The sequence below is a fragment of the Xenopus laevis genome, chromosome 1L, assembly GCF_017654675.1.
Source record: "Xenopus laevis strain J_2021 chromosome 1L, Xenopus_laevis_v10.1, whole genome shotgun sequence".
NCBI classification, from domain to species: domain Eukaryota; kingdom Metazoa; phylum Chordata; class Amphibia; order Anura; family Pipidae; genus Xenopus; species Xenopus laevis.
In genome coordinates this window covers 51,620,429-51,648,229 of record NC_054371.1, presented here as the reverse complement: position 1 = coordinate 51,648,229, position 27,801 = coordinate 51,620,429, and the positions used below count along the sequence as shown (strand labels likewise).

General features: G+C 39.5%; 1 protein-coding gene across 7 annotated transcripts in view; it reads left to right on the top strand.

Annotated features, from left to right (window-relative positions):
* The window catches only part of galnt7.L (polypeptide N-acetylgalactosaminyltransferase 7 L homeolog), an 82,494-nt gene that overhangs the window by 15,496 nt on the left and 39,197 nt on the right, over positions 1–27,801 (top strand). For all 7 annotated transcript variants that reach the window (XM_018244216.2, XM_041589165.1, XM_041589174.1 and 4 more), the window contains exon 3: positions 18,369–18,823. In XM_018244216.2, the coding sequence (XP_018099705.1) occupies positions 18,369–18,823 (455 nt within the window). The remainder of the gene's footprint in view (positions 1–18,368; positions 18,824–27,801) is intronic.

Here is a 27,801-nt window from a genome sequence, read left to right as displayed (position 1 = left end):
AAACCAGGTGGACACGGAGAGTGAGAGATGGAAAATGTAACCAAATGGTGATCTGAAAGGGGGACGGGTTCACTGTTTTCACTGAGTTTTGAGTATGGGTGTTTGTCCCCTGCTGTAGTTAAAAGGAGGAGATTAGGCAGCGAAAATTAGAGGGCCAGGGTTGTGAAGCATCATCGATGTGGAAGTTAAAATCCCCAAGGATGATTGCAGGGCTGCCTGTGCAGAGGAAGAAAGAAAGCCAGGTATCAAAGTCAGAAAGGAAGGCAGCAGAGGAGGAGGCTGAAGGGGGTCTGTAAATGACAGCTACACGTACAGAAAATCTGAAGGGCAAAAGAGTTAAATGTGAAGGCTGGAGGAATATGAATAGGTTTGAACTGCCCACGAGAGGAGAGGAGAATTCCATCTCCCCCACCACGTCCAATGGTTTGAGGCGCGTGAGAGAAAGAGAGACCACCATGTGAAAATGCATCTTCCATGGCGGTATCATCCTGTGAGAGCAAGGTTTCTGTTAGAGCAAGAAGACTAAGTGAATTCATGGATTAAAGTGGATTTGTTAGGTAAAGAGTGGGTGTTAAGAAGGGCACAAGAAAAGGGAAGACAGCAAGAAGGAATAAGGTTAGAGAAAGTAGAGGAACGAAAAGATTTGCGCAAGTTGGCAGGAAAACGAAGACGAATATAAGTTATGGAGCAATGTCCAGGGTTTGGAAAGATATCCCCTGCAGCCAGCAAAAGTAGGTAAAAGACGGAGAAGATGTGGAAAGAGGATTTGAAGTGACAACACATCCGTGTCTTGTTAGTAACTGGAGGACAATGGTGTTGCAAGTAGTTATAAAGTGTATAAGAGCTGGAGTGGATGGGAGCAGGGAAGAAGATATGTAAATAGAATACTGACATACAATAGGATGCAGTCAGGCACGTTTCAGGGGCTGCTGCCGCCTGAGGCAGCAGCCCCAATGCCGCCCCTCCTCCTGCTCCGCTCTTCTAACTACCAGCGTCGGAGCGGGTGGAGGAGGGGCCGCATCGCTAGTGCAGTGAGCGCTATTGCGCTCGCTGCGCTAGAAGAGCCGAATTTCCGTTTTAAAAAACGGAAATTCGGCTCTTAAAGTTACCAGAGGCGGCTTTTTGCCGCCCCTGGTAACTGGCCGCTCCGTGCCGCCTGAGGCAAGATTCTCACCTTGCCTCATGGCCGGAGCGGCCCTGGATGCAGTAAGTACATTAGGGAGCACAGTGCATGCAAACAGAGCAAATATGATTAGCTTTGCCATTGCAGTTTTTAGCAGGTAACTTGTAGCTTGTAGAGTTATGTCCTCAATGGAGTACGACTGCAGCAGGTAGTTGCTCACAATCAATGTCTTTACAGTCTTCAGTCTATGTAATAGAGCCCTCTGTGTTGTCTCTCCTTGTAGTCCTCCTTGTTTAACTCCTTGTTAAACTCTTCCAGATCACTTGTAAATGAATCACTTTGTAACGAATCACCCTTGCAAATGCTCACCCCAGCAAATGCTCTCCCTTAAAGAGGTCTTAATAAACAGGGAGAGTTCAAGCTGGGAACTGCTGCACACAAATCTGGGGAATCACAACTGATTCTAATTGATCAAACACAAACTGATCACCCAGCTGTGACAGAGAGTGAGAGCAGAGCAAGACTGAAGATGAATACAGAGATATCCTGACTTACAAAGTTTGTTTGGAGAGGAGTTTATAGGGGGGTCATACAATGTACAAGTTACAAGACTACAGGGAGAACTTAAAATCAATTGTTTGTGACTAGTTTAGAAGTGGCAATTAACAATGCAAAAATATAGCACATTTTAAACAGTGGTGGGTGTAATGCAAATGTCAATGCAACAGCAGATTTAAAAGTGCAAAAATGCAGACAACAGGGCCACAGCAGAGATGGAAGTGAATGCAATCGCAGATTTACCAATAAAAGTGCAGAGAAGAGGGCCACAGCAGAGATGGAAGTGAATGCAATAGATAGTCGTCCGAAGAAGAGGTGATTTGTCGCCGGGTGTCTAAATCTCCCTGATTCTTAGCGTGTGCCCTTACTCTGAAAGGCACAGGTCTTGCTTCAACGTATTCAAGTTAAATACAAAGAAAAGTCATAGGGCAACTGTGTTGGGAAAGATGCTCGTTGCCTAGGTTTACTGTAAAGCAACGCACACCATTTCAGGGTGGAGAAAAGTTTGTGCGTTTAATGTTACATAAAGAAAATGGAAAAAGTTTGAAGCAAGACACAGTTGTACCTATTAGGAGCCATTGTTTGGCTCATGGGATATCCCATCCATAAAATTTTAAATAACTTTGAGACGCATAGTAAGTCATTGCTTTTTCATGACAGGGTATTAAGGTATGTAGGTCAGTTATTATGGCATTATGCTGCATGAATGTTACAAGAGATAAATATGCTGAGTAATAGATGGAATGGCAGATGGAATGATTAGGGATGCTGTACCTTAGGCAGTCTGATTCAGATGTGTAAATCTAAACAAGGGCTTATGTTTCTTGACAAGCTATTGGCAATGACATATGAATGTATAATGTACACATCTATAACAAACAAGGGAAAGTTGTGCTCACCACTATTTTTTAAAACCATTAGGCGGGGGTGCAATGAGGCTGTGACCACAAAATACATATAGTCAAATACAAGAGTCCTCTGCACTCAACCCATTATCAATATATTTAAGACAGCGACATTTTGTGCATACTGCTACTAAAAAATGCCTTACCCTTTAAACAAAACAGGGATTGTTTGTCCATATATTGCAATATATTTAAGCTGGCCAACTACGTCAAAGTCATCCCATATCTGGCCAGTCCTATGCTCAATTTTATCTGATTCATTAAGAATTCTATTGCTTCATTATACATTTTACAAAGGGACTAGGTATTACCTGCAACTTAACTTGCTGCTTTCAAAGTAAACCTCCATACTTGGCTGCCCTTTTATTAGACACCAGTGGGATCACCTGACTATAGCTGGGAAGGGTGGGAGCTACAACATAGAGCTGGTCACTGCTCCTGTATAAACTATAACAAACAAGGGAAAGTTGTGCTCACCACTATTTTTTAAAACCATTAGGCGGGGGTGCAATGAGGCTGTGACCACAAAATACATATAGTCAAATACAAGAGTCCTCTGCACTCAACCCATTATCAATATATTTAAGACAGCGACATTTTGTGCATACTGCTACTAAAAAATGCCTTACCCTTTAAACAAAACAGGGATTGTTTGTCCATATATTGCAATATATTTAAGCTGGCCAACTACGTCAAAGTCATCCCATATCTGGCCAGTCCTATGCTCAATTTTATCTGATTCATTAAGAATTCTATTGCTTCATTATACATTTTACAAAGGGACTAGGTATTACCTGCAACTTAACTTAACAAACAATCCCTGTTTTGTTTAAAGGGTAAGGCATTTTTTAGTAGCAGTATGCACAAAATGTCGCTGTCTTAAATATATTGATAATGGGTTGAGTGCAGAGGACTCTTGTATTTGACTATATGTATTTTGTGGTCACAGCCTCATTGCACCCCCGCCTAATGGTTTTAAAAAATAGTGGTGAGCACAACTTTCCCTTGTTTGTTATAGTTTATACAGGAGCAGTGACCAGCTCTATGTTGTAGCTCCCACCCTTCCCAGCTATAGTCAGGTGATCCCACTGGTGTCTAATAAAAGGGCAGCCAAGTATGGAGGTTTACTTTGAAAGCAGCAAGTTAAGTTGCAGGTAATACCTAGTCCCTTTGTAAAATGTATAATGAAGCAATAGAATTCTTAATGAATCAGATAAAATTGAGCATAGGACTGGCCAGATATGGGATGACTTTGACGTAGTTGGCCAGCTTAAATATATTGCAATATATGGACAAACAATCCCTGTTTTGTTTAAAGGGTAAGGCATTTTTTAGTAGCAGTATGCACAAAATGTCGCTGTCTTAAATATATTGATAATGGGTTGAGTGCAGAGGACTCTTGTATTTGACTATATGTATTTTGTGGTCACAGCCTCATTGCACCCCCGCCTAATGGTTTTAAAAAATAGTGGTGAGCACAACTTTCCCTTGTTTGTTATAGTTTATACAGGAGCAGTGACCAGCTCTATGTTGTAGCTCCCACCCTTCCCAGCTATAGTCAGGTGATCCCACTGGTGTCTAATAAAAGGGCAGCCAAGTATGGAGGTTTACTTTGAAAGCAGCAAGTTAAGTTGCAGGTAATACCTAGTCCCTTTGTAAAATGTATAATGAAGCAATAGAATTCTTAATGAATCAGATAAAATTGAGCATAGGACTGGCCAGATATGGGATGACTTTGACGTAGTTGGCCAGCTTAAATATATTGCAATATATGGACAAACAATCCCTGTTTTGTTTAAAGGGTAAGGCATTTTTTAGTAGCAGTATGCACAAAATGTCGCTGTCTTAAATATATTGATAATGGGTTGAGTGCAGAGGACTCTTGTATTTGACTAATGTACACATCTGCCTTTGGGCTTAATTTCACTTTTATTTATTGATATATATATATATATATATATATATATATATATATATATATATATATATATATATATATATATATATATATATATATATATATATATATATATATATATATATATATATATAGGACTTTTCTCCACTCTGCCCTGTCACCGTTTTGAATTTTGTGCATGCCATAAAGCAAAGTGGCAGCTTTTTCACATTAAAGTGGGAGTTGAATGCAACTTTACTAGGAGTCAACTGAAAGACATGTCATGGCACTTAATGTGTTTGTTATAAGGGCAACACTTAGCTGCTTGTATTTCTATGGGTGATTAACATTTGTCTTAGTGAGTGACTGAGAGAGCTGTCACTAAGCTTGGCATGTCTGCTTCAAGAATCATTTTGTCTCTCTTGGGGAGCATCTGAAAGCCTGATTTTTTTTCAGGCCTTCCAAAAGCCATTTGTGTCAAAGGAAGAGTTTTTCCCCCATGGAATTTAAGGTAGAAAGGGCATTTTTCCCTGCAGGAAAAGACAATTGTTGCACTATGCTATATGACATCAGTAGATGGTAACAAGTGCTTTATGAAGATACTCTCCTTATTTGGCAAGAAAATCAAGAAATGAAAACAGCCAATAAATTGACACCTTTGCTCTTACTACATATTTACTAGAGTTGCTCTTTAGAAGTAGCATGCTGTTAAACTGAATTTAGTGGATCTCTTTCATTCGAGCCTGTGCCATATAGGATAATCAAGGAAATCCTCATGAATGTCATATTAATCCTTTCATCTCTGCAAGCATCTTAACTCAGAACTGTGCAAGCTGCTTCTCTTTGGGGAATGAAAAATGTGTCTTGCACAACAGGATTTGCTTTTTTTTCTTTTTAAATGTTTTTATCTATTCTGTTTCTCGCATCTTGGGAAAGTCTGAGCACGGAAACTGTGATAATGGAACTTCATGAAGATTGAAAATCAGGCTCTTAACCTCGTTTGCCCTTCATCTGCTCATACGTTGTAGGGTTTGAATTAGATTTATGATGGGGCTCCCGCTATTACAAGCTGATCACATGTCAGAGTGGACTCTTTGCTTACTATCTATTAATCAAGCATTCTAGAATTTCCATTATCTGAGCTGGCTGGCTGGAAACCAACAGTGTTTGAGTTAGGGAAGTGCAATTACACTTCAGTTTTTATATTCTTATAGCGACATTGACAACAGCAATTTGCAGCTTATATTTGCTGATGGAAAGTCCTCTGTATCCTCAGTGGGCAGTAAATTCTCCAAGAACTTCTCTAGCTGATTGTAAAGCAATGCAGTCTCTGGTCCCCATAACCTTGTTATGACACAGTATTTTATAACATTCTTAAAAGGGAACTATTGCGAAAATGAAAATTTAATATAAGCCTCCTCATTCTGACTTTAGAAATTTTCTAAATACAATCAATTAAAAATTCTGCATTGTTTCTGAAATAATAAAGTTTATATTCACTATCCCTCTCTCGGCATCTGTTTATCTTCATTCTGTCTTCATTCAGCAGTTGGGTGTCAGGTGAATGATCCAATATATCTTATAGGGGGCTCCCCTTCCTAGCAAATGTATCCAAGCTCACTCAAATAGCTGATTCCAGTACAAACAAAATCTAAGAAAAAAACTGCCTTTTGCACAAATTCTGCATGTAGAGAGACAGGATTTCTGGTGATTTAAATAGAGTGAGCTCTTCTAGGCAAAAGGAGCCCCCCTATAAGATATATTCGATCATTCATCTGACACCCAACTGCTGCATGAAGACAGAATGAGGAGAAACAGATGCTGAGAGAGAGATAGTGAAGATAAACTTGATTATTTCAGAATCTATGCAGAATTTTTAATTAGTTGTATTTAGAAAGTTTATTATTTCAGTATGATGAAGCTTATATTACATTTTCACAATAGTTCCCCTTTAAATGTGTCCTTTATGGCACATTATCACACTGAACAATTATGCAAGCAATAAATGCTTTGCATGGTGCAATGCTGCATGACTATTCTTTATTATTTTGAAGAACCAAAATGCCCGATAGAGAGAGAGAGAGAAAAAAAAACAACTAGATAAGTCAAATTTATGTTACAGAATAATATAGTATAAATGTAAATCCTGCATTTAAGTTATCCTTTTAATATGAAGGCACGCTATATCAACTCCCTTTGTTTAAATCATTTGTTTTAATAGTGAGAAATGTTAAGTGATATTCCCTCTGCAGGGCTTTCCCCTGCTCCATTAAAGCTTTCCTTGCAAATACAGCCTTATTGGAAAAAGTAATTGATTGTTTCATGTTATATAATCCTGGGAGACAGAGAGGCACTCAGTGCCTTGCCCCGTAGTGTCATCCAAAAGTGTTGCCGATACATGGTTATTGTTCATGTTTTGCAGTTTCTGTGTTGCTGCCATAGCACTTTAGTATAATTCTAAAAAAAAAAATATGTTGATTAACTTAAAGTTAGTATCAGTTACCTCAATTCTAAATGTAAATCACAATTCATGATGAAGAATAGAGTTTGAGTTTGTCCGCTATGTTCCGCTATGTTCCTCTATGTAATTTGGTGGGAATAACAGAAAGATTAACCCTAACACTATAACAAAGCCACCTTCAGCATAGGAAACAAGTTCTGACAGTTTGACTGCATGGCTATTAGTAGGCCACCACCTGTCCTGGATAGTAATGCCCTATTGTGCAATAGACTTAATAGTACAGGTATGGGATCTGTTATCCGGAAACCCGTTATCTTGAATCTCTGAATTATGGAAAGACCATTTCCCGTAGACTCCATTTTATCCAAATAATTCAAACATTTAAAAATACCATGTACTTGATCCCAACTAAGATACAATGAATCCTTATTGGAAGCAAAATCAGCCTATTGGGTTTATTTACATTTTTTTAGCAGACTTAAGGAATTAAGATCTAAATTACGGAAACATCATTTATCCAGAAAACCTCCGGTTCCGAGCATTCTGGAGAACAGGTCCCATACCTTTACTTGGAGGAAACCTCTGTAAAAACCAGATCATACAATGTTCTTGCATAGAGTTCCAAGGTTGCAATGAAACTCAGAACCCCTGAATTAATACAAGATTGTCTTGGCTGTGGAATAAGTTTATCTGCCCATAGTTACCTTCTGTTAATTTCCTTTCCACAGTCTTTCATGCCAACATAACCTTAGCAGTCTTTCAGATGAGCAGGTACCCTAGGAACACAGACCCAAACTAAGCTTGTAAAAATGTCATCCATTTTACTAAAGCCAGTTTGTTGATACTAGATATAACCCTAAGCATGGCTGGAGTATGTAAGGGAACAAATAGTCGTTCTACTTAAACAACTTAATGTTGACCCACATAAAGCAAATGCAGACCCCAGCACAGTGATTCCCAGTATAACATGTGCGTAAATGACGCAGGGTGTATTTATACAATCTTTAATTGGTGTAAAATGTGTTTTTGAGAGATATGTCCTGGTCAGTTGTCCATGTGAGTTGTCTGGGACTAAAAGCGCAATTTCCATTCTTTTGTTTCCCATTCAAATATTGCAGTGGCACATTCGGGCACCTCTCTGCAAGCAGAAAAATGACAGTGGAGGGATGTGTATTAGTTCTGACCTCAGCCTGTATGTGACTGCACACCGGCTGATCAGATTCAAATCAGTGGAGCAGGGGCACTGAGCAGATCTGCTTCTCTCAGCCTGCAAAATTACAAGATAGCTTTCTGCAGTTTTCATGCTAGGGAAAGGAGAAAACAAATGCAAAATATTGCACAAACTCAACATGATTTTGCACAGGTTTTGATGCGGGATGTAACAGAGAGATTAAGATCAAAAACTACTCCGAGGCAGCTGCCATGTGTGGTTAAAGGGGAATTATTGCTAAAATGAAAATTTAATATAAGCTTCCTCACACTGAAGTAAGAAACTTTCTAAATACAATCAAATAAAAATCCTGCATTGTTTCTGAAATAATCAAGTTTATCTTCACTATTCCTCTCTCAGCATCTGTTTCTCTTCATTCTTCTTGCAGCAGTTGGGTGTCAGATGAATGATCCAATATATGTTCTGGGGGGCTTCCTTTCCTAGCAGATGTATTAGAGCTCACTCAAATAACTGATTCCAGTAAAAACAAACTCTAACAAAATAACTGCCTTTTGCACAAATCCTGCATGTAGAGAGACATGATGTCTGGTGATTTTAATAGAGTGAGCTCTAATACATCTTCTAGGCAAAAGGAGCCCCCCTATAAGATATATTGGATCTAACTGTCAATAAATATCTGACACCCAACTCCTGAACGAAAACAGAATGAGGAGAAACAGATGATGAGAGAGGGATAGTGAAGATAAACTTGATTATATCAGAAATGGTACAGAATTGTTAATTGATTGTATTTAGAAAGTTTCTTATTCCAGTATGATGAAGCTAGTAATTTTCATTTTCGCGATAGTTCCCCTTTAAATGAAAAGTAACATTGTTAACTGTCAGTGTAATCTAGTGAACTAGATGATCAAAAATGATTTTTGTGAGTTTTGGTTAGCACTGTGACTTCCAGAAGGGAAAGATCCGGATGTCATCCACGTAAAGGATGGTATTGGTATCAATACAAACAAATCTATTTCCAATGGCACATGGGTCGTTTTCACAGCCTAGATATGGCAATAGAGAAAAGCCAATCCAGTCGAGCGGTTTGCCTGTGAGTATACGTGCAAGGCAGATTTTGGCACAAAATGCATATTTCAGTGTACACCAAAATCTTGTGTGCAACTATATCTCGAATGCTGGAGTAATTGTAGGAACTGAATTTATTGTTATTCACACATTCTTTCCCTAGATCGTGGAAATATATATTAAATGGCAGCTTCCTGCAAGCCTCCATTGTATACTGCTGATCACAGCCTTCTTTATTCCATAATTCTGTAGAATTATTCTTCACCTACAAGAAACCAGCAGGGGCCATTAACAAGAAAATATATTGTGTATTGCTCTTTGGTGCTAATTAGACAAAATGAAGTGTTAAATGCATATAGTTTTCCTGAATTGAAGTTAAAAAAGACAAAATGCAGAAATAAAGAACTTACTGTGGCCTTTAAAGATATTTATTAAGCTAACATAAGTATATTTAATGGTAACACTTTCCATTAAATATGTGCTTTCAACATTTATGTCACATAAAAATATAAACATCTAATTAGCATGTAGTCAAAGATCAAGTTTACTGCTAATGAAAGTCAGTAGGTTCCTCCCACATCTCCTTTTATTTCTCTGTGCTGATTCATCTTATTGCAAGCTGTAATACTAGCAAGAATAAGTTGGCTTCTGCTCAAGACGTGGCCTAGCTTCAATGTCATACCATGTGTTGGCATTTCCAGCCTTTTATATGCATTTCTAAACAGCCCTTATTGGATTCTGGACGAGTGAGTGGAACCTCGTTTAATCAAAACCATTGAAATTTAGCAGCGAATGTACTGGTTTTGCTGGAGCTGTGAAAAAATTCAGTCACTATGGAATTTTTTTAATTATATATATTCATCCCTTTGGGAAGTGTTTAATGTGTTTTAGGTGCAGGGATTATGGCAGCGCAAAGTGCTTCTGTCTGAGATTGGCAAAGGCATATTGGGATGTTGGCTATAAATACTGTACATGTTAATAATAATTTAGACAGTATCAGGAGGACTGCATTTCTATAAATAATCAAGCATATAGGGTTTAACTACCTGCCCCCAGTGGGTACAGCTGAACTGTTCTTTCACAGTGGTTGGGGGCTTCAACAAGCCTACCCCAGTTAACTGGTCAACTGGAAAAATTCAAGGAAGTGTCAAGTGTGTTGTGAGACAAAACCCCTTAAGATGGCCATAGACGCAAAGATCCGATTGTACAATTTTCAGACTGTGTGTGGACGTTTTTCGTCCCACAGAGATCGGTCGTTTGTTCGATTGGACAGGTTAAAAGATTTCTGTCAGCTGCCGATCTCTGCATGTATTGCCAATCGGACGATTTTCAGTGGGAGACTGTCACCAGCTTTGTCGGACATAACTTTTGTACGATTGCTGTCAGGGGCAGAACATTGGCTGATCTGTTTGTTTACTACTTTATTTGATCTGAATGGTTAGCGGCAGGTCGGGAGATGGGGAAGTTTGCATCTATGGCCAGCGTTATACTGAATTTGGTACACCTGTATTCCCGACATTGGGCCCTAGGGTCCACGATCTGATCAGCCAGATAAGGTGGGCATGTTTTGGGGAGAGCAACTCATTTTGCAACTTTGCCAAACATGCAGATCTTTGCTTGGGCAACCTTAAGAGGACTCATCCTGAAGGCCACTTTGAGATATTTGGACAATGTCTTATTCGCTCTTCTAGAAACTCCAGGACAGGTCCAATTAAATGTAATGTAGTGGTTTCGGTAACCCATAGATAGGGTTGCCACCTTTTCTTGAAAAAAAAAAAAACGGCCTTCCTATATATTTATCTTTTTTCCCTATTAATAATTTAGGGATCAACCATAATTTTTAGTGGCCAGGCCAGTAAAATACCAGCCAGGTGGCAACCCTACTCATAGAGGATGCTGACAGGTATAGTACACACGAAGGGCTGCTTTTTTGACATACCATTTACAGTATGTGCTGTGCAAGGCATACAGATATATATGGAGTATAAAGTGTAATTAGGGTAAATTACTGCTAAACCTGCAACATCCCTTTTGTAAACATAGTGAAGATCTGAGGCTATTTTGTAATATCCATTTCTTCGTTTTAATTTTTCCTTGCAATATTCCTCAGAGGAGTTCTATAACCTGTACCGTGCTCTGAATCATAGCGACCTCCTGCTCAGCGCACTTGCTCTTGATTATTCTGTGCAATGAAATGCTTTCAGTTCAATCTATAAATGGAGCAGTGCAGATAGAAAATATATGGAGGCTTTTTGTGCACATGGGTGCTCATAAAATTGTTCTGGGCGGCTCTCTTAAAGCTTAACTGCAAATTGCTGCACAGTTAAAACATTTTTTGACCAGCTATTTTGTACGTAGTGTACTTTTTAGTTTTATAGTTTCCTTCTCCTATATTTTACAATGTTCTTAAAAACAATACATAGAAAGAAACCCAATATTTTGGGTTATTGTGCCCCCTCCATAAATTCAAGGGGATCTCTACTGTCTGCTGTCTTAAAATACATTTCTGGGTGTGACCCTCATTAGTATAAAATATAGAACCCCCTGATTTAATCACTATGTAGATTTTGCTTCTTGAGAGCAAACCTGCAATATTGAGGGTTGAACAATGCAAGGCTTAGGAGACATTTCTAAACGAATGCAGCCAGTCATAGAGGTGTCAGCCTATGATACATACTGTAGGACCAGAGGTGATTTGCAATGTCTTTTTGGGTTGGTCTTGATGTGCTATGGCAGCTGCACAATTTTTAAGATCAAAACTTTGATATACAGGTATGGGATCTTTTATCTGGAAACACGTTATCCTGAAAGCTCTGAAATACAGGAAGGCTGTCTTCATTTTATCCAAATAATTTACATTTTTAAAAATGATTTTTCCTTGTCTCTGTTATAATAAAAAAGGTGCCTTATACTTTCCCAATTGATATGTCATTAATCCTTATTAGAAACAAAACAAGCCTATTGTCTTTAATTAATGTTTAAATTCTTTTTTAGAAAGCTTAAGGTATGACGATCCAAATTAAAGAAAGAGCCATTATCTGCAAAACCTGAGACTGGCAATCTGTGGGTTCTGGCAAATGCCAGAGGGGCTGCTGTACTGCACCATAGAAAGTTACCATATAGTGGGCTGGTAGGAGGCTGTTTGGGCCTCTGTGTACTTGGAATGACAGGGTCTATTTTGACTCCCAGTCCAGGCCTGTTCTGGATATTAGGTCCCATACCTGTACTTTAGAATGGTCCCCATTAATACATGACAGTCCTGCATTCTGGACTCCTAATTGGAAAGACAGATAGAGGGGTGTGACTTAAAGGAAAAGCAAACCCTAAAGTTAAAAAACACCTACATCCCCTACCGTACATAGATCCCCCTCCCTTCTCCCCACAGTCTGTTACCCCGGGCAAATGCCCCTAACGTTTTACTTACCCATCGGCGCAGATTCAGGCATTGGAGTTCACGGGCGTCATCTTCAGCCGCTTCGGTAATCTTCGGAATGAGACCGGCGCTTCTGCAATTTTTGTCAGTTTCTGTGCAGTTGTCGGAAAACAGACAATTGGTGCAACTGCGCATGCGCAGCCAGGCCTGTCTCGTTCCGAAGATTACCGAAGAGAAGAAGATGACGCCCGTGAACTCTGCAAGACAGAATCTGCACGGAGGGGTAAGTAAAGACTTATGGCATTTGCCTGGGATAACACTTAGGTTGGGGGGAGGGGGGTCTATGTAGGGTAGGGGGGTAGGGTTTTTTAACTTTAGGGCTTGCTTCTCCTTTAAGATGGCATACACTGGCAGATTTAAGCTACTGAGTTGGCAGTTTATCTACCAGAGTATGGGGCCTACCAATGCACCTACTCGACTAGTAAATTTAGATTTTGCTCATGAATTGAGGCCCTCATTGTACCAATGGCCTGCATAGCAGTTACCCAAAGACCTAAGATCAAATCAGACTAAAATTCTTAGTTTTTTGGAAATGTATACACTTAAAAATTATTTACTCAGTGTTCCGGTACTGTTCAGCTGGGTGTGTGTGTGGGGCTGGAGTATATGTATGGCTAATCACACAAGATCCCGATGCTGTTGGAAGGTTACAGCGTGGTGCTGTGTCTTTAAAAGAACAGTAACATCAAAAAATGAAATTGTTTTAAAGTAATAAAAATAATGCAATGTTGCCCTGAACTGGTAAAATTGATGTGTTTGCTTCAGAAACACTACTATACCTTATACCAGTGATCCCCAACCAGTAGCTCGTGAGCAACATGTTGCTCCCCAACCCCTTGGATGTTGCTCCTAGTGGCCTCAAAGCAGGAGCTTATTTTTCAATTCCAGGCTTGGAGGCAAGTTTTGGCTGCATAAAAACCAGGTGTATTGCCAAAACAGAGTCTCAATGTAGGTTGACAATCCACATAGGGGCAACAAATTGGCCGATCACATCGCTTATATGGCACCCCGAGAACATTTTTCATGCTTGTGTTGCTCCCTAACTCCTTTTACTTCTGAATGTTGCTCACAGGTTCAAAAGGTTGAGGATCTGTGCCTTATACAAATAAGCTGCTGTGTAGCAATGGGGCAGCTATTCAAAGGAGTAAATGCTCAGTTTACACAGCAGACAGCAGATAAGCTCTGTAGAACATAATTGTGTTATCTGTTATCCACTATTTACCTGTGCCATATAGCCTTTTTTCAATTTCCGATGGTGCAGGGCAACAGTAAATTTTATTTTCATTACTTTAAAACATTAGAATTTTTTGGTGTTACTGTTTCTTTAATGGGAAAGCGCAGTGTATTGAGGCAGCTCGGACCCCCTATGGCTGCTTGGGTGGGAGATTGACACAACAGATAGGTGGGAGCAGAACTGGGCGTCTTACAAAAAATGCTAAACAGGGTGCGCCTCATTTTATAAAGAATTAAGTGTTTTGGCTACAAATAGTATCTGATCAATTAGTATGCTATTGTTATGCTTCATACTCAGATTTACTTGAGACAATAGCTTTGAAATTTATAAATGGGAATTTTAAATACATTTAAATACATTTTATTGCCCACTGCTTTCACATTTACTGCATTAAACCACATTAGGCAGGGACTTGAAAACCTCTTCAATTGTAGGGAACCAAGGGATAAGAATTGTGTGTTAGGGTAGAACTTCACAGGCAATTTTAAGGGTCTGGCCACACGAGCAGATTCGGGGAGATTAGTCGCCCCAGCAACTCGGGGAAGGCACACGCGGTGCTTCATTTTCCGAAGTTGCCACATGAGGAAACATCGGACGGCTTCAGAAAACGAAGCGCCAAGCATGCCTTCCCCCAAGTGATTATCATTTTAGCCGGTGGTGGGCAGGGGGAAGGCAGTTCGGGGAGGTTGTCCCCCCGAAGAAGAGATTTGTCGCTGGGGCGACCAATCTCCCAGAATCTGCTTGTGTGGCAAGACCCTTCCGTTCCAAAACCCTGAGATGAATCGCAGGCGCCACATCAAATGCGACGAATCTAAGGTGTCCGATGCTCAAAGTGACGACGTCCGACATTCTTATTACTTACCTTCGGTTACAACTCAATGGGAGATTTTAAGTAGGATAGCTTCCATTCCTATGCACTGAGATGAATAGCAGTCATCAAGTCAGATGTGCACAAATCTAAGTTAAGTAAAAGGAATATCGGATATGTCGCTGCGTGCATCCGATATGACGGATGAGGGGGCAACATGCAGTGTTTGCATCCGACAGTCGTGCTGTGACAGATGCACACAGTGACAACGTCCTACATTCCTATTACTTAACTTAGGATAGAACTCCGCGGCCAATTTTACTTACCTTGGATTCAACGCATCTGACGTGAAGCCTGCGATTCATCGCATTGGAACGGAAGCTTAAAATCGCCCGTGGAGTTCTACCCTTCGGCTGCACAGCATGATTGCCGCCTTAATAATGAAGTAATAATCAATCTAGGGTGTAACTTCTTATGTGGAATCCTGTTCTAAGAGGACACAATTAAAATTCTAGTGCAGGGGTAAAGACAAAAGCTCAGACTTTATTCTACTTTGACTCCTAGATTTGGAGTGATTAGTAAACGCTGTGCTGCCATCATTATCTATTGCAATACATTGTATGAGTAGGTAAATCTCAGAAGTGCCAAGGAGCTGGTACATGGCATTAACAAGGCTGGCTGTCATGCTTTTAACAGTGTTTCAGTATGATGAGAGTATACTTCAGAGAGCTGCTACTATCTGGGAATAATTGCACTTTGTTCTCCTCTTTTCACAAGGTACTCTGATCAATTGCTTGCTGCTTAACTCCACTCGAGCTGTTCAAACATTGCTGTGTGATTGCCGAGCTGGGTGTGCCGGCATACTTACTTACTGACCAAGCCAAAAATCTAGCCACTCCACAAAGTGACACGTAGATCCTCAAAGGAACTGGGAATGTTGTGTGCAAATTCCCCACTAACAGCCACAGTGCAAGTGCCACAAATAGCCCCCAGCCCATGAACATCCCCTGAAAACAAGCTAGAATATGTTTTTGGGGTCATAGCTTATGGAACTTCATATATATGTAATGGTGGCCATACAAATTACAATTATGATCTTTCCTGCGACCAAAGATAGTTTGCTTTCTCGGCTGAACCATTAGATATGCAGGTAGAAACAAAATAATTGACTGGCCATTCAGCATTGTTTTGCCGCTATTAAGGGCCTTCAATGGCGACCTGTAAAAATTTTCCATCCTTTCCGATTGGCAAGACAACCAATAGCCAACACTTTTGTCCATCGGTCGAGAATAAAAAGGGCAGATCTTGTCCATCAGTCGAAAATAAAAAGGGCAGATCCTGCTTTCTGTTGCAGGTCCATTTAGAAATAACTTTAAAACCATTGAAATGTGTAATTAAAATATATTTGGAAGTCCTAAAGAAAACTAAACATTAGCTTTTTTTTATACATTTGATAATAATTGCTGCAATACAATTGTAATATTGTTGCATTTCTATCTAGCACACCCCACAAAGTTGTATAAATATTCTTTGCAGAAGTGAAATTAACCATACTATGTAATAAGGGGGTTGTTCACAATCGAGTTAACTTTTAGTATGATGTAGAAAATCATATTCTGAGACAATTTGCAATTGGTTTCATTTTTTTATTTGTGATTTATGAATTTTGAGCTTTTTATTCAGCAGCTCTCCAGTTTGCAATTTCAGAAATCTGTTTGCTAGGGTCCAAATTACCCTAGCAACCATGGACTTATTTAGATAACAGACTTGGACTACGAATAGGAGAGGGCTTGAATAGAAAGATGGGTAATAAAAAGTACCAATAACAATAAATGTGTAGCCTTTGTTTCTTTTTAATGGGGTTAGTGACCCCTCATTTGAAAGCTGGAAAGAATTGAAAGAAGAAGGCAACTGATTTAAAAACTATATAGGGGTATACTTCCCCTTTTGAGGTAAACAGCAATAATCTTTTAGATTGTAAACTCTTTTAAGCAGGACTCTCTTAACGTATTGTACTGGTTAGTAGTTGTTTTTGTACACCTATTTATTGTACAGTGCTGCAGAATATGTTGGCACTTTTTAAATACACGTTAATAATAATTATGACCATACTCACTGGTTATATCTTGTGTAGTACAGACAGCTTTCTTAAGCCATGTGCTACCCTGTCCAAGCAACTTCATTTCAAATCCGGATTGCAGTGAAGTCCAAGGGGCACCTACCTTATGTAGTCATCAAAAAGCCATCAAACAGCAGCAAGGGAATCCCTATCTATCCCCAAGCAAAGTTTCTTGGCGTTTTGCTCTGCTGAAGTGGATATCAGAGGAGCGCAGTGCACAAAGCAATAGACTCACTTGAATTGATAACAAGGGCACTAATATAAGGCACAATTCCCTGGCATATGTAAACCAACATCATCCTGTGAATGTGTTTTATTTGCCGGGGGAATGAGGGCCATGCAACATTCATAGCTTCAAGTGTTGATGGCCTAAACTAAACTGCCTTTTCTGGAATAGGTCTAAAGCTGGTCATAGACACAATGATCTCATCGTACGAATCGAGGATTCGTACGATTTTCGGACCGTGTGTGGAGAGTCCCGAAATGTTTTCGTCCAGCGGAGATCGGTCGTTTGGTCGCTAGGACAGGTTAGAAAATTTCTGTCGGCTGCCGATAATATCTCTGCGTGTATTGCCGATCGTACGATTTTCAGTGGGAGACTGTCACTAGCTTTGTCTATCCTACGATTGCTGTCAGGGCAGAACATCAGCTGATCTGTTCTTTAACTATTTTATTTGGTCGGAATGGTAAGACTTTGATCTGAATGGTTAGTGGCAGGTCGGGAGATGGGAAAGTCCGATCGTACATTGATTCGTACAATCGGATCTTTGCGTCTGTGGCCAGCTTTAGCAGACATGGATTTCCCAGAGGAAACGATTTTGCAAAGAGCATTCTGAGTCAGGCACCGTATTAAATGGATCTGTTTTGCTCACGGGATGCATGAATGACCTATGAATAAAGCATTTGGGATGTGAAGTGCCAGTCCTAGACATATGTTCTCTATTCAATTCATTCATTATAGTGAGCTCTGCTTCCTCTGTGTTATGCTGTTCACCGGCAATGAACCCTCCACTTTGTGGATCTGTTAAGGGGAATTATACCCTATTTTAATAGGCACAGCTTTCATTTTATTTCACAATAAGTTTTCAGGGACATAGGTGGGTCTGCATGCTTTTCTCGGCATATGTTCACTAATAAGTCCATGTTACATTTGATTAAATATGGTTAGGGTGGAGCTGAAAGTCTTTTGAGGGTGAATCTGCCAGAAACGCAGCACTTATTGTGAGGCTATTTTTATTTTGCCATTTTACATGTGGCGATCCTGCTTAAAACACCTTTATCTATTACATCTGTCATTACCCTGCCAACTAGCAGAATAGGGCCCTAATAACAAAAAGTGCACCTAAATACCATGCACAGGCCCCGCTCCTTTACAACCTGCAAGTTGGACCTTCCAGTCTCTGCTTCTCTTTCCTTCGATAGTGGCCAATGTCACGCTATATAGGACTTTATTTATTTCCAATGTTTTATTTAACATAGTTTTTGTTCAAAGCCAAGTTTTCACTTAATGTTGGCTTAAATATACATTCATATGTGATGGGACCTGAATTGTATTATCTCCTTTACTGAAAAAAATCTTTTTTTTCCACAGGATGAAAACCCCAACCTTCCCCAGCCTGCCAAGCCGGACGTAAATGCACCTAAAGATGATTTCCACCCAGTGGTGCCATGGCCTCACGTGGAGGGAATAGAGGTGAACCTTGATTCTATCCGTAAGAAAAACAAAGAGAAATTGGAGCAAGAACATTTGGAGGCAAAGGTTAATAACCAAGAGCATGTCATGGAGAAACAGTATCTTACGTTCAAACCTCAGAAACATGTTTATTCTGATCCGGTGCTTCGTCCTGGAATCCTGGGGAATATGGAACCTAAAGAACCAGAGCCCCAAGGTGTTGTGGATGGCCCAGGAGAGGGAGGAAAGCATTTTATGTTGGGACCAGATTACAAGGATGCGATCAAAGCCACCATTAAAGAGTTTGGATTCAACATGGTGGCGAGTGATATGATCTCGTTGGATCGGACAATAAACGACCTGCGTCATGAAGAGTAAGGAACCTTTTTTTTGCTTTTCATGTACAATACTAACAGTAGCATGCGACACTTTAAAAAGAGTTGCAAAACACCTATATTTTATGATCCACGATGTTTAGTATCATAGGAAACAGTAGAAGACTCAGGGTATCATTATTGCATAACTATATTTTGAGGTAAATTTCATGTTTATTATTTTAAAATAGCCAGTGTTGTTTATTTATTTATTTTTAAAATTTGACATAATTTGTTATGCCTCTAATTGCAGTGTTCCATAGTCATATCATTTATATATTTCTAACAACACATGTCATACTAGTGATGTGTCATTATTGAATTTGTGATGAGACAATTATTGCCGATTGCATGTTGCATGCAGGTATTGGCATTCCTAGGATTATTTCTTTATTTGTTTATGTACTATTTGGCACTTTGGGAGACCATCTCCTATTAGTTCTTTTGGAGGTGATACAGGCTAATGGCCCAAGGCCTACTGGGGTAGGTTGAATGTTGTAGAATATCATGAAGCTGTGTGCAGGTCCCATAAATCATAATAGCATGTGATCAATGTCCTTTACACTTTACAGTTTGTTATTGTGGTACAGCTATGGGGCCTGTTATCCAGAATGCTGGGGATCTGGGGTTTTCCAGATAACAGATCGTAACTTGAATCTTCATGACTGAAGGTTAATCATGTAAACATTAAACCCACCAGGCTGATTTTGCTTTAAAAAGAGATTAATCCTATCTTAGTTTGGATCAAGTACAAGGTACAGGTATGGAATCTGTTATCTGGAAACCTGTTATCCAGAAAGCTCCCAATTACAGAAAGGCCGTCTCCCATGAAGATCCAAATTAGGGAAAGATATGTTATCCGGAAAACCCCAGGTCCCGGGCTTTCTGGATAACAGATCCCATACCTGTACTGTTTTATTATTACAGAGAAAAAGGGGATCATTTTGGATTATTTGGATAAAATAGATGGGAAATGGCCTTTCTGTAATTCAGAGCTTTCTGGATAATGGGTTTCCAGATAACTTATCCCATACCTGCATTGTAATGCACAGGTATGGGACCTGTTTTCTGGATATGGGATCTTTCTGTAATTTGGATCTCCATACCTTAAATCTGCTAAGAAATAATTTAAGCAATAAATAAACCTGATAAGATTGTTTTGCACTCTAATAATTATTAATTATCTCTTAGTTAGGAACAAGTACATTATTACAGAGTAAAAGATAATGATCATATTAAAAAAAATCTGAATTATTTGTTTAAAATGGAGTCTATGGGAGATGGCATTTCTGTAGTTTAGATGTAATTGATCCACCTCACACCTGCTTTTACTGCACTGTGTATGTTGACCTGGCTTGATCCCCTAATTACTGTGCAATATATATGGAGCCTCACACACTTATTAATTATGCATTTGTTGATCACCAATTTATCAACGTTTTAGGGAGTATACACCCTCCCTTCGTCAAGATACAGAATGAAGTGTACAATCGCCTTTAAAGCCACAAACCCCGCCTCTCTGACCCATAGTCCATCAATCCATTGGTGAAGTCTCATTGGTTAATGGTGGCTCCCATAGTTTGGAGCTCTTTGGATAATGTGTTTCCGGATAATGGATCCTATACCTGTATGAAGTGTGTGTTTTTGCAAACTTGCCTTTATAAATGGGAGTCAGAGCTGCAGCATAGCATCACAGTGCTATTAAATGATTATTATTTTGCCTGCACAAGATGGAGAGAATGCCACAACAAAGGCAAGTCGTATGCCATATCTATCTCTCTTATAGTAAAAATGCAAATACAGCAAAAGAAAGCTCATCATTTGCATGCAATAACTTATAACCTGGGGTAAATAAAAGTACAGTGTATAAACACAGCACTGTGCAGTTTAAATAGAATACACACTGGCCACTTGTATGTATATGGTGTGCAGTAAGTTGCATTAGAGAACAACAGCAGTCAGTGCTTAGCCCCCTGATGCTTTACATAATGAATGTAGGCATGGCAGTGCTCTGATACATCTAAGCTCCTGGTGAGAGCAGCAGCCACTAAAAGGCCTTTAATTCATAGGGTGTCTTCTGATCTGTATGTATGAGCAAATAAATGTCGCAGCCTTACACATTACTGACATTTTATATCAATACGTTATCTGGCTGCAGCTACGCCTAGCAGTAGGGATGGATTGCTCCTTTACGCTCTTCAAATATTAAATGCTTGTTGGAAAATCCCAGAATAGCATTAAAGTGACTAGCACAGGTTTCACCCAGATAAGTGGCCTTTTGGGTATTTTTCAAGCTCTGGCCCCTGCTGCTTGACCCTGAGCCAGCACCACCTGCCGAGCAGATAAAACTTCTTTTGAAAGGCTTTTTTCCTTTTCTGCACCAAATTTGTGTTTTGTGTGTTTCTATTGTGAGTGTGGTGAGTTCAGAGGCAGAGTGCAAGGACAGACTCTCCTCTTTCATGTACACTGACACAGCGGATCCTTTTTCTCTTCTCATCCAGGTCCTAAGGGAAAGCCTAGGAATGCCACCAGACTGCTTTCCTCCAAAGCAAAGGCTTCTCCTTGTTTCCCCTAAATGTTACTGGGGACTAGAAGTATTGCTAATTCTCGCTTTGACTGAACTCTGCACTTTCCCTCAGTGCTTGATAAAGACTTCAAACTAGGGATACACCGAATCCTGGATTCGGTTCGGGATTCGACCAGGATTCGGCCTTTTTCAGCAGGATTCGAATTCGGGCGGATCCTTCTGTCCGGCTGAACCTAATCCGAATCCTAATTTGCATATGCAAATTAGGGGCGTGGAGGAAAAACTCGTGAATTTTTGTCACAAAACAAGGAAGTAAAAAATGTTTTCCCCTTCCCATCCCTAATTTGCATATGCAAAGGATTCGGGTGAATCAAAAATAGTGGATTCAGTTCATCCCTACTTCAAACTGTGGCTCACCAGCACTTTCTGAACTACAATTGCCACAGTGGTGTAACTAGGGCTGCTAGGATCATTTTAGATTGTAAACTCTAATGAGGAGAGTCCTCTTTACTTGCCTGTATTGGCCAGCATAATTATGTTATAATTATGTCTGATGTGGTCACACAGCTATTCTACAGTTCTGCATGTTGGTGCTTTAGCAATATTCATTATTAATAATAATAATAATAATAATAATAGTGCAGTAGTGACACTAAGGGGCAGATTTATCAAGGGTCGAATTGAAAATTTGAATTTGAAATTCAAATTTTTTCGAGTTTTTTTTTTTTATGGTCAAAACTGTCAATTTCGACTAGGGAGTTATTCAAATTCGATTTGAGTGTTTCAAACAATTCTAATTAGATTTTCAAGATTTATCATACACTGGCCCTTTAAAAACTCAAATTCGACTATTCGCAAACTAAAACCTGCTGAATTGCTGTTTAAGTCAATGGTAGACGTCCAGGGATCAGTTTGGAGTTGTTTACAGCCTTCCCAACATTCAAGTTTTTTTCGGAGAAAAAACTTGAATCAAGTTTTTCATATTCAAATTCGATAAGAGTTTTTGGGTCGATCCTATTCACCCGAGTTTCAAAAATGTATGAATGATAAAGTGCAGTTTAATGAGTGAAAGCAATATACAAGTATGAGACCTGTTATCCAGAATGCTCGGGACCTGGGGGTTTCCAGATAATGGATCTTTCCATTATTTAGATCTTCATATCTTAAGTCTACTACAAAAACACTGAAACATTAAATAATGCCAATAGACTGGTTTTGCTTCCATTAAGGATTAATTGTATCTTATCTGGAATCATGTACAAGGTACTGTTTTATTATTTATAGAGAAAAGGGAAATAATCTTAAAAAATGTGGATTATTTGGATAAAATTGAGTCTATGGGAGATGCTAGGGAGCTTTCTGGATAATGGATTCCATACCTGTGGCAGGAGAAGTGGCCATGCTGGACATCTGATTGGATAGGGTGGAAAGCTTGGTAAGCGGAAGAACTATTTGAATGGGTTGTATTATTTGAGTTTTTCTTTAGCCGTTCGAGCAGAACCGGGTACTTGTTTCACAAAGCTCATGAATTGAATTGATTATCTTCTAAATAGATATTTAATATTCCAGTCAATCATGTTTTGGCTTAGAAGATTGCCCAGAACAGCTCGGCCGTAGAGTTTGTTCTTTCAGCAGGAATATGATGAGTTGTTTAATTACATCACTATAATAATTGCATGTCTGATAGCCCTTAATGAAATAAGCTGCCAGTAATTACTCTTGGTATTAGAGCTCTTGGCAACTAAGCATTTGGGTCTTCCCTTCTTTCATAGGCTTGCAGACTAATGGGAGTTTTGAGTTGATTTTTAATGTGCAGGGAAGGATGATAAACTTCAATGCTGCCCGCGATTCATTGTGTTTGGAACTTCACAATAAAGTCTTCACATTATGTTTATAATTGCCTTCCCATATGCTTTTAAGATGAGTTACAATTGTACAGACGGGCAGTTTCAATGTAGGACTGCATCAATCCCAGTTGGATTGAATGTCAGAAACCCATTACTTGCCTAGTACAGTTAGTTTGGACTTTACCAAAAGCCTTTTGATGGAGGACTACAGCCCTTCTTGTGCTCTCCTGTTGTGTTCTATGTGAATAAAGTTGATGGCCATCCCAATTAAATTGCTTTGTACAAGTTTCAGTATTTGTATGATGGCCCAATGGCTTCATCTCACATCTGTGGATATTGGTGGGTTTGTTCATCGGACATGTCGGAAAATGTAATCTGCCAATGCAATCTCTGCTAGTGTGTGGTGCGTTAGCAGGTGAGGAAGCGAAGAGGAGCTTCGGTTTCTGCTGATCTTATCCTTCCACGGCTGTCTGCCCAAACAGACTGAGCTACAGAAAAGTATGTTCTAAAAAGAACACGTATGCCTTTAAAGGAGTTGTTCATCTTTAAATTAACGTTTAGTTTGATGTACAGAATGATATTCTGACACCATTTGCAATTGTTTTTCTTTTTAATTATTTGTAGTTTGAGTTATTTTGCTTTTTATTCAGATGCTCTATAGTTTGTAACTTCAGCAGTCCAAATTACCATAGCAACCATAAATTGATTTGAATAAGAGACTGGAATATGAATAGGAGAACAATAACAATAAATTCGTAGCCTTTAGCTGGCCATAGATGCAAAGATCTGATCGTACGAATCGAGATTGCTTATACATTCAACTTTAAACTTAGATTTTGGAAAAACAGTAAAAAATAGATGATGGAAAGTAATTGAAAAGGGTCTTTATTTCTGGGGAACAATCTGAAAACAACTGAACTGAAAAAAGTGTTTGGAAGGTGACCAACCCCTTTAGGTCAAACAGAAAATGGGCGACTCGTGTCATCCTTCTGGTTTGGTAGAGGACACTGTACACAATCGGTTTGCAAGGCTACACGTTGAACTGTGTGCAAATGCAGTTCTGAAACGTTAGCGTTCATTGATTTTTAGTTCTGGTTTCCTAGTGGAGCTCATGTTGCCTTTCCCTTTAATGCTGAGAATATGTGATGTTCATTACATGAATCCTCTGCCCTTCAAGCCTCCATTCTGTCACCGGCTGCTGTGATTGCATGTCGCTGATGTGAGGCAGCAGTGCACTTAATGTAGTGTGCCGTCTCACATATTTATAGCTTCCTTTGTGTCACCAACAGCCTCTCCCCCCACACACACACACTCTGCCAGGAAACACTTTGTTCAAGGAGATGAAAGAGCTGAAAGACGGGCATTGTTCTGTGGCTCACACTTGTACAACTCACTGTAGTGACGTGTCAGCACTACACTCGGGTATTTACTGAATCATGTTTATGGTGTATCCTCAGGGAGGGTAACTAGAGGAAGCATGAACAAGAAACATACTCCGTAAATAGAACCAAGTGTGCTGCGTTAATTCATTTGTGCTCTAGAACTGGAATCTAGGTGACAGTCCAAGACCAGAGTGGAACGGATATCAGAATGGAACAGAGCTGGGATCTGGGGTTATGTATATAATTTCAAATGGCTAATTTCCATTTGCTCGCTTGTCTACTAACACTGAATTTGCTATTTGCGTTAGTAGACAAGAGTCATTCCCTTTACTTGAAAGGAAAAAGGTACTGGTGCAAGGGTTCCTGGAGGAGCCTTGAGCTGGATTTGAACATTTGTCAAGGATCTGGAGCTGACAAGCCTTGAGTTGTGCCAACTCTTATCAAGCCAACTAGATGTGTTTAAATATACTTAACCTATTGTAACCGTGATATCAACAACCTAGACTCAGCATCCACATAGCAGCTGAAAAAGATCCTGGGAGTTGCAAATTAGAAGAGCTTTCTCTCAAAGGCTACACTTCTGTATATGTGACCGTATCTAGCTACTGGATTAGGCCTTGGCTACCTAAGGGGGCTAAGATACATGACTGATCATGCTGGCCCCAAAGACGGTAAACTTATGCAGGCCATAGAGCAAATCTTTAAGCTTTGGCTGATTTCCCCACCCAGCTGGGTAGCCAGATTGGGCAGATTTAGATAATTTGAACTCAGAACCAATGACTGGAGGTATATATACTAGTAGAGGACCTCATCAATTTTCCTCATCCTGACCATATATGTGTTGGCATGTATATCATTCTGGTCTCATACTCATGCCAGTAAGATGCTAATTCTTTCTGATATTGTGGGTAAGTGTCAGCACATGTATGGCTAACTTAATGGTGACATGGCTACAGCAAGAAAAGTGACCTGTTTGACCTTCCTGTGAATTATGTGTTTTTCTCTATTTATTCCCTGTGCGGTCAAATTAGCTACAGAGCGCAGAGCAGGGGCTGCCTTGTATCTGTTTACTGCCGGATGGATCTAATCTGAAACCTTAGATTAGGATCTTTACAAAAAGATCTTTGTCTGGCGTTTGCTGTTCTCTTCTAGTAAAGTGCAGCCAATTGTATTACAGACTAAGCTAAAACAGTTCATTCTGTATGAACAAATATTTTAGGATAGTTGTCTTAAAATAAACTTATATTTGTGAACTTATTGCCCCATCATTTATGTAGCCTCTTACAATTTGCCTTTATACTGTGCTGTTATGGCTTTTTTATTAGTTCCTCTAATACAGACAGTTTTATTGCTTCCCAATAAATGGACCCTAGAGTGTGGTGTGAACATGATAGGCACTTTAGTCTGGGGCAGGGACTAGTTTAATAATGTGCTGGCCAACAGAAAGTCTACCCACAACAGACCCACCATTCTCAGATGTCTTCTACTGAAGCACCCAAACCCACCTGACCCTGCAGTTTTCGGGATGGCCCACAAATCACTAGACCGGTTGTCAATGATGAGCAATCTCTGTACTGTGTAAATAAATAAAGACTAATAAATGTAACAAGTTTTGACCTTTGGCATGAGTTCTAATAGATACTACAAACTGTGTCATGCCAGGCTATGTTTTTACAGGGTTAGAAAGCTCCAAATTATGGAATGACCATCTCCCATAGTCTCCATTTTATTCAATTAATCAGAATGTTAAAAGTGGAACTATCACAAAAATGGAAATTTATATGAGCTTTCTGATACTGAAATAAGAAACTTTCTAAATACAATCAATTAAAAAAATTCTGCATACTTTCTGTAATCAAGTTTATATTCACTATCCCTAGATCCAATATATCTTATAGGGGGCCTTCCTTTCCTAGCAGATGTATTAGAGCTCCCTCAAATGACTGATTACAGTACAAACAAAATCTAACAAAATAACTGCCTTTTGCATGAATTCTGCATGTAGAGAGACATGATGTCTGGTGATTTTTATAGAGTGAGCTCTAATACATCTTATAGGCAAAAGGAGCCCCCCTATAAGAAATATTGGATCTAACCGTCAATGAATAACTGACACCCAACTACTGCATGAAGACAGAATGAAGAGAAACAGATTCTGAGAGAGGGATAGTGAAGATAAACTTGATTATTTCAGAAACAGCACAGAATTTTTAATTGATTGCATCTGGAAAGTTTCTTATTTCAGTATGCTGAAGCTTATATTAAACTAAAATTTTCGCGATAATTCCCCTTTAAAAATTATTTTGTTTTTTTTCTCTGTAATAATAAAACAATACCTTGTACTAGAGTCCTACAGCGGGTCGGGTTGAGAGAGTCTAGCAGCGCATATGTATGCGGGTCACGGGTCGGGTTTAACAAATTGGTTCTGTGCAGGACTCTACCTTGTACTTGATCCGGACTAAGATATAATTAATCCTTTTTGAAACAAAACCAGCCTATTGGGTTTATTTAATGTTAATATGTTTTTTAGTTGGTAGTAGTTTCTAGTAGGACGTAAGGTATGAAGATCCAAATTATAAAAAGATCCGTTATCCGGAAAACCCCAGGTCCCAAGCATTCTGGATGACTGGTCCCATACCTGTATGCTTCCTTGATTAAAGATTTGCCATAGGTCTTTGCTCTCCGTTTCGGAGTGCAGAGACCTGTGGCTACCCCCCCCATGAATACAGAGATGCCTGCATTTTGAGTGTATTCATGAGCTGTGGGCAGAGCACCCCCCCCATTGTCCCCTAATTTGCATATCATTCAGATCACATCATTCAAATGAGCAAGTTAGTGAGTGCCAGAAGATGCGGCCATAAAGGGGCTTATTCCCATTTATACCCCCCCCCCATACTGTACTCTGCACCTTGGCCCATATTTTTTTTTATAAATGAGATCTAAGGGGTGCGCTCCTGCACCCGTTAGTGTTCTTGCATTTCTTCTTCTGGTCAATGAGTCCTAATTTGGTTCCCAAGCAGCATTTCTCTTTTCTTGTGTCACACATGGGCTCTTTATATTGTAAAATGAATGAGCCAAACCTAGAAGAAGGTTAATCTATGTTGTTGGGTTCAGTGAGGTTGCTGCAGGCACATGAAGCAGAAGTACAGAATACCAGTTTTTACAAAGATAATGAAAGCAGTTTATTTCCCATGTCTGTGTTCCACACTAGCATTCTGTGCT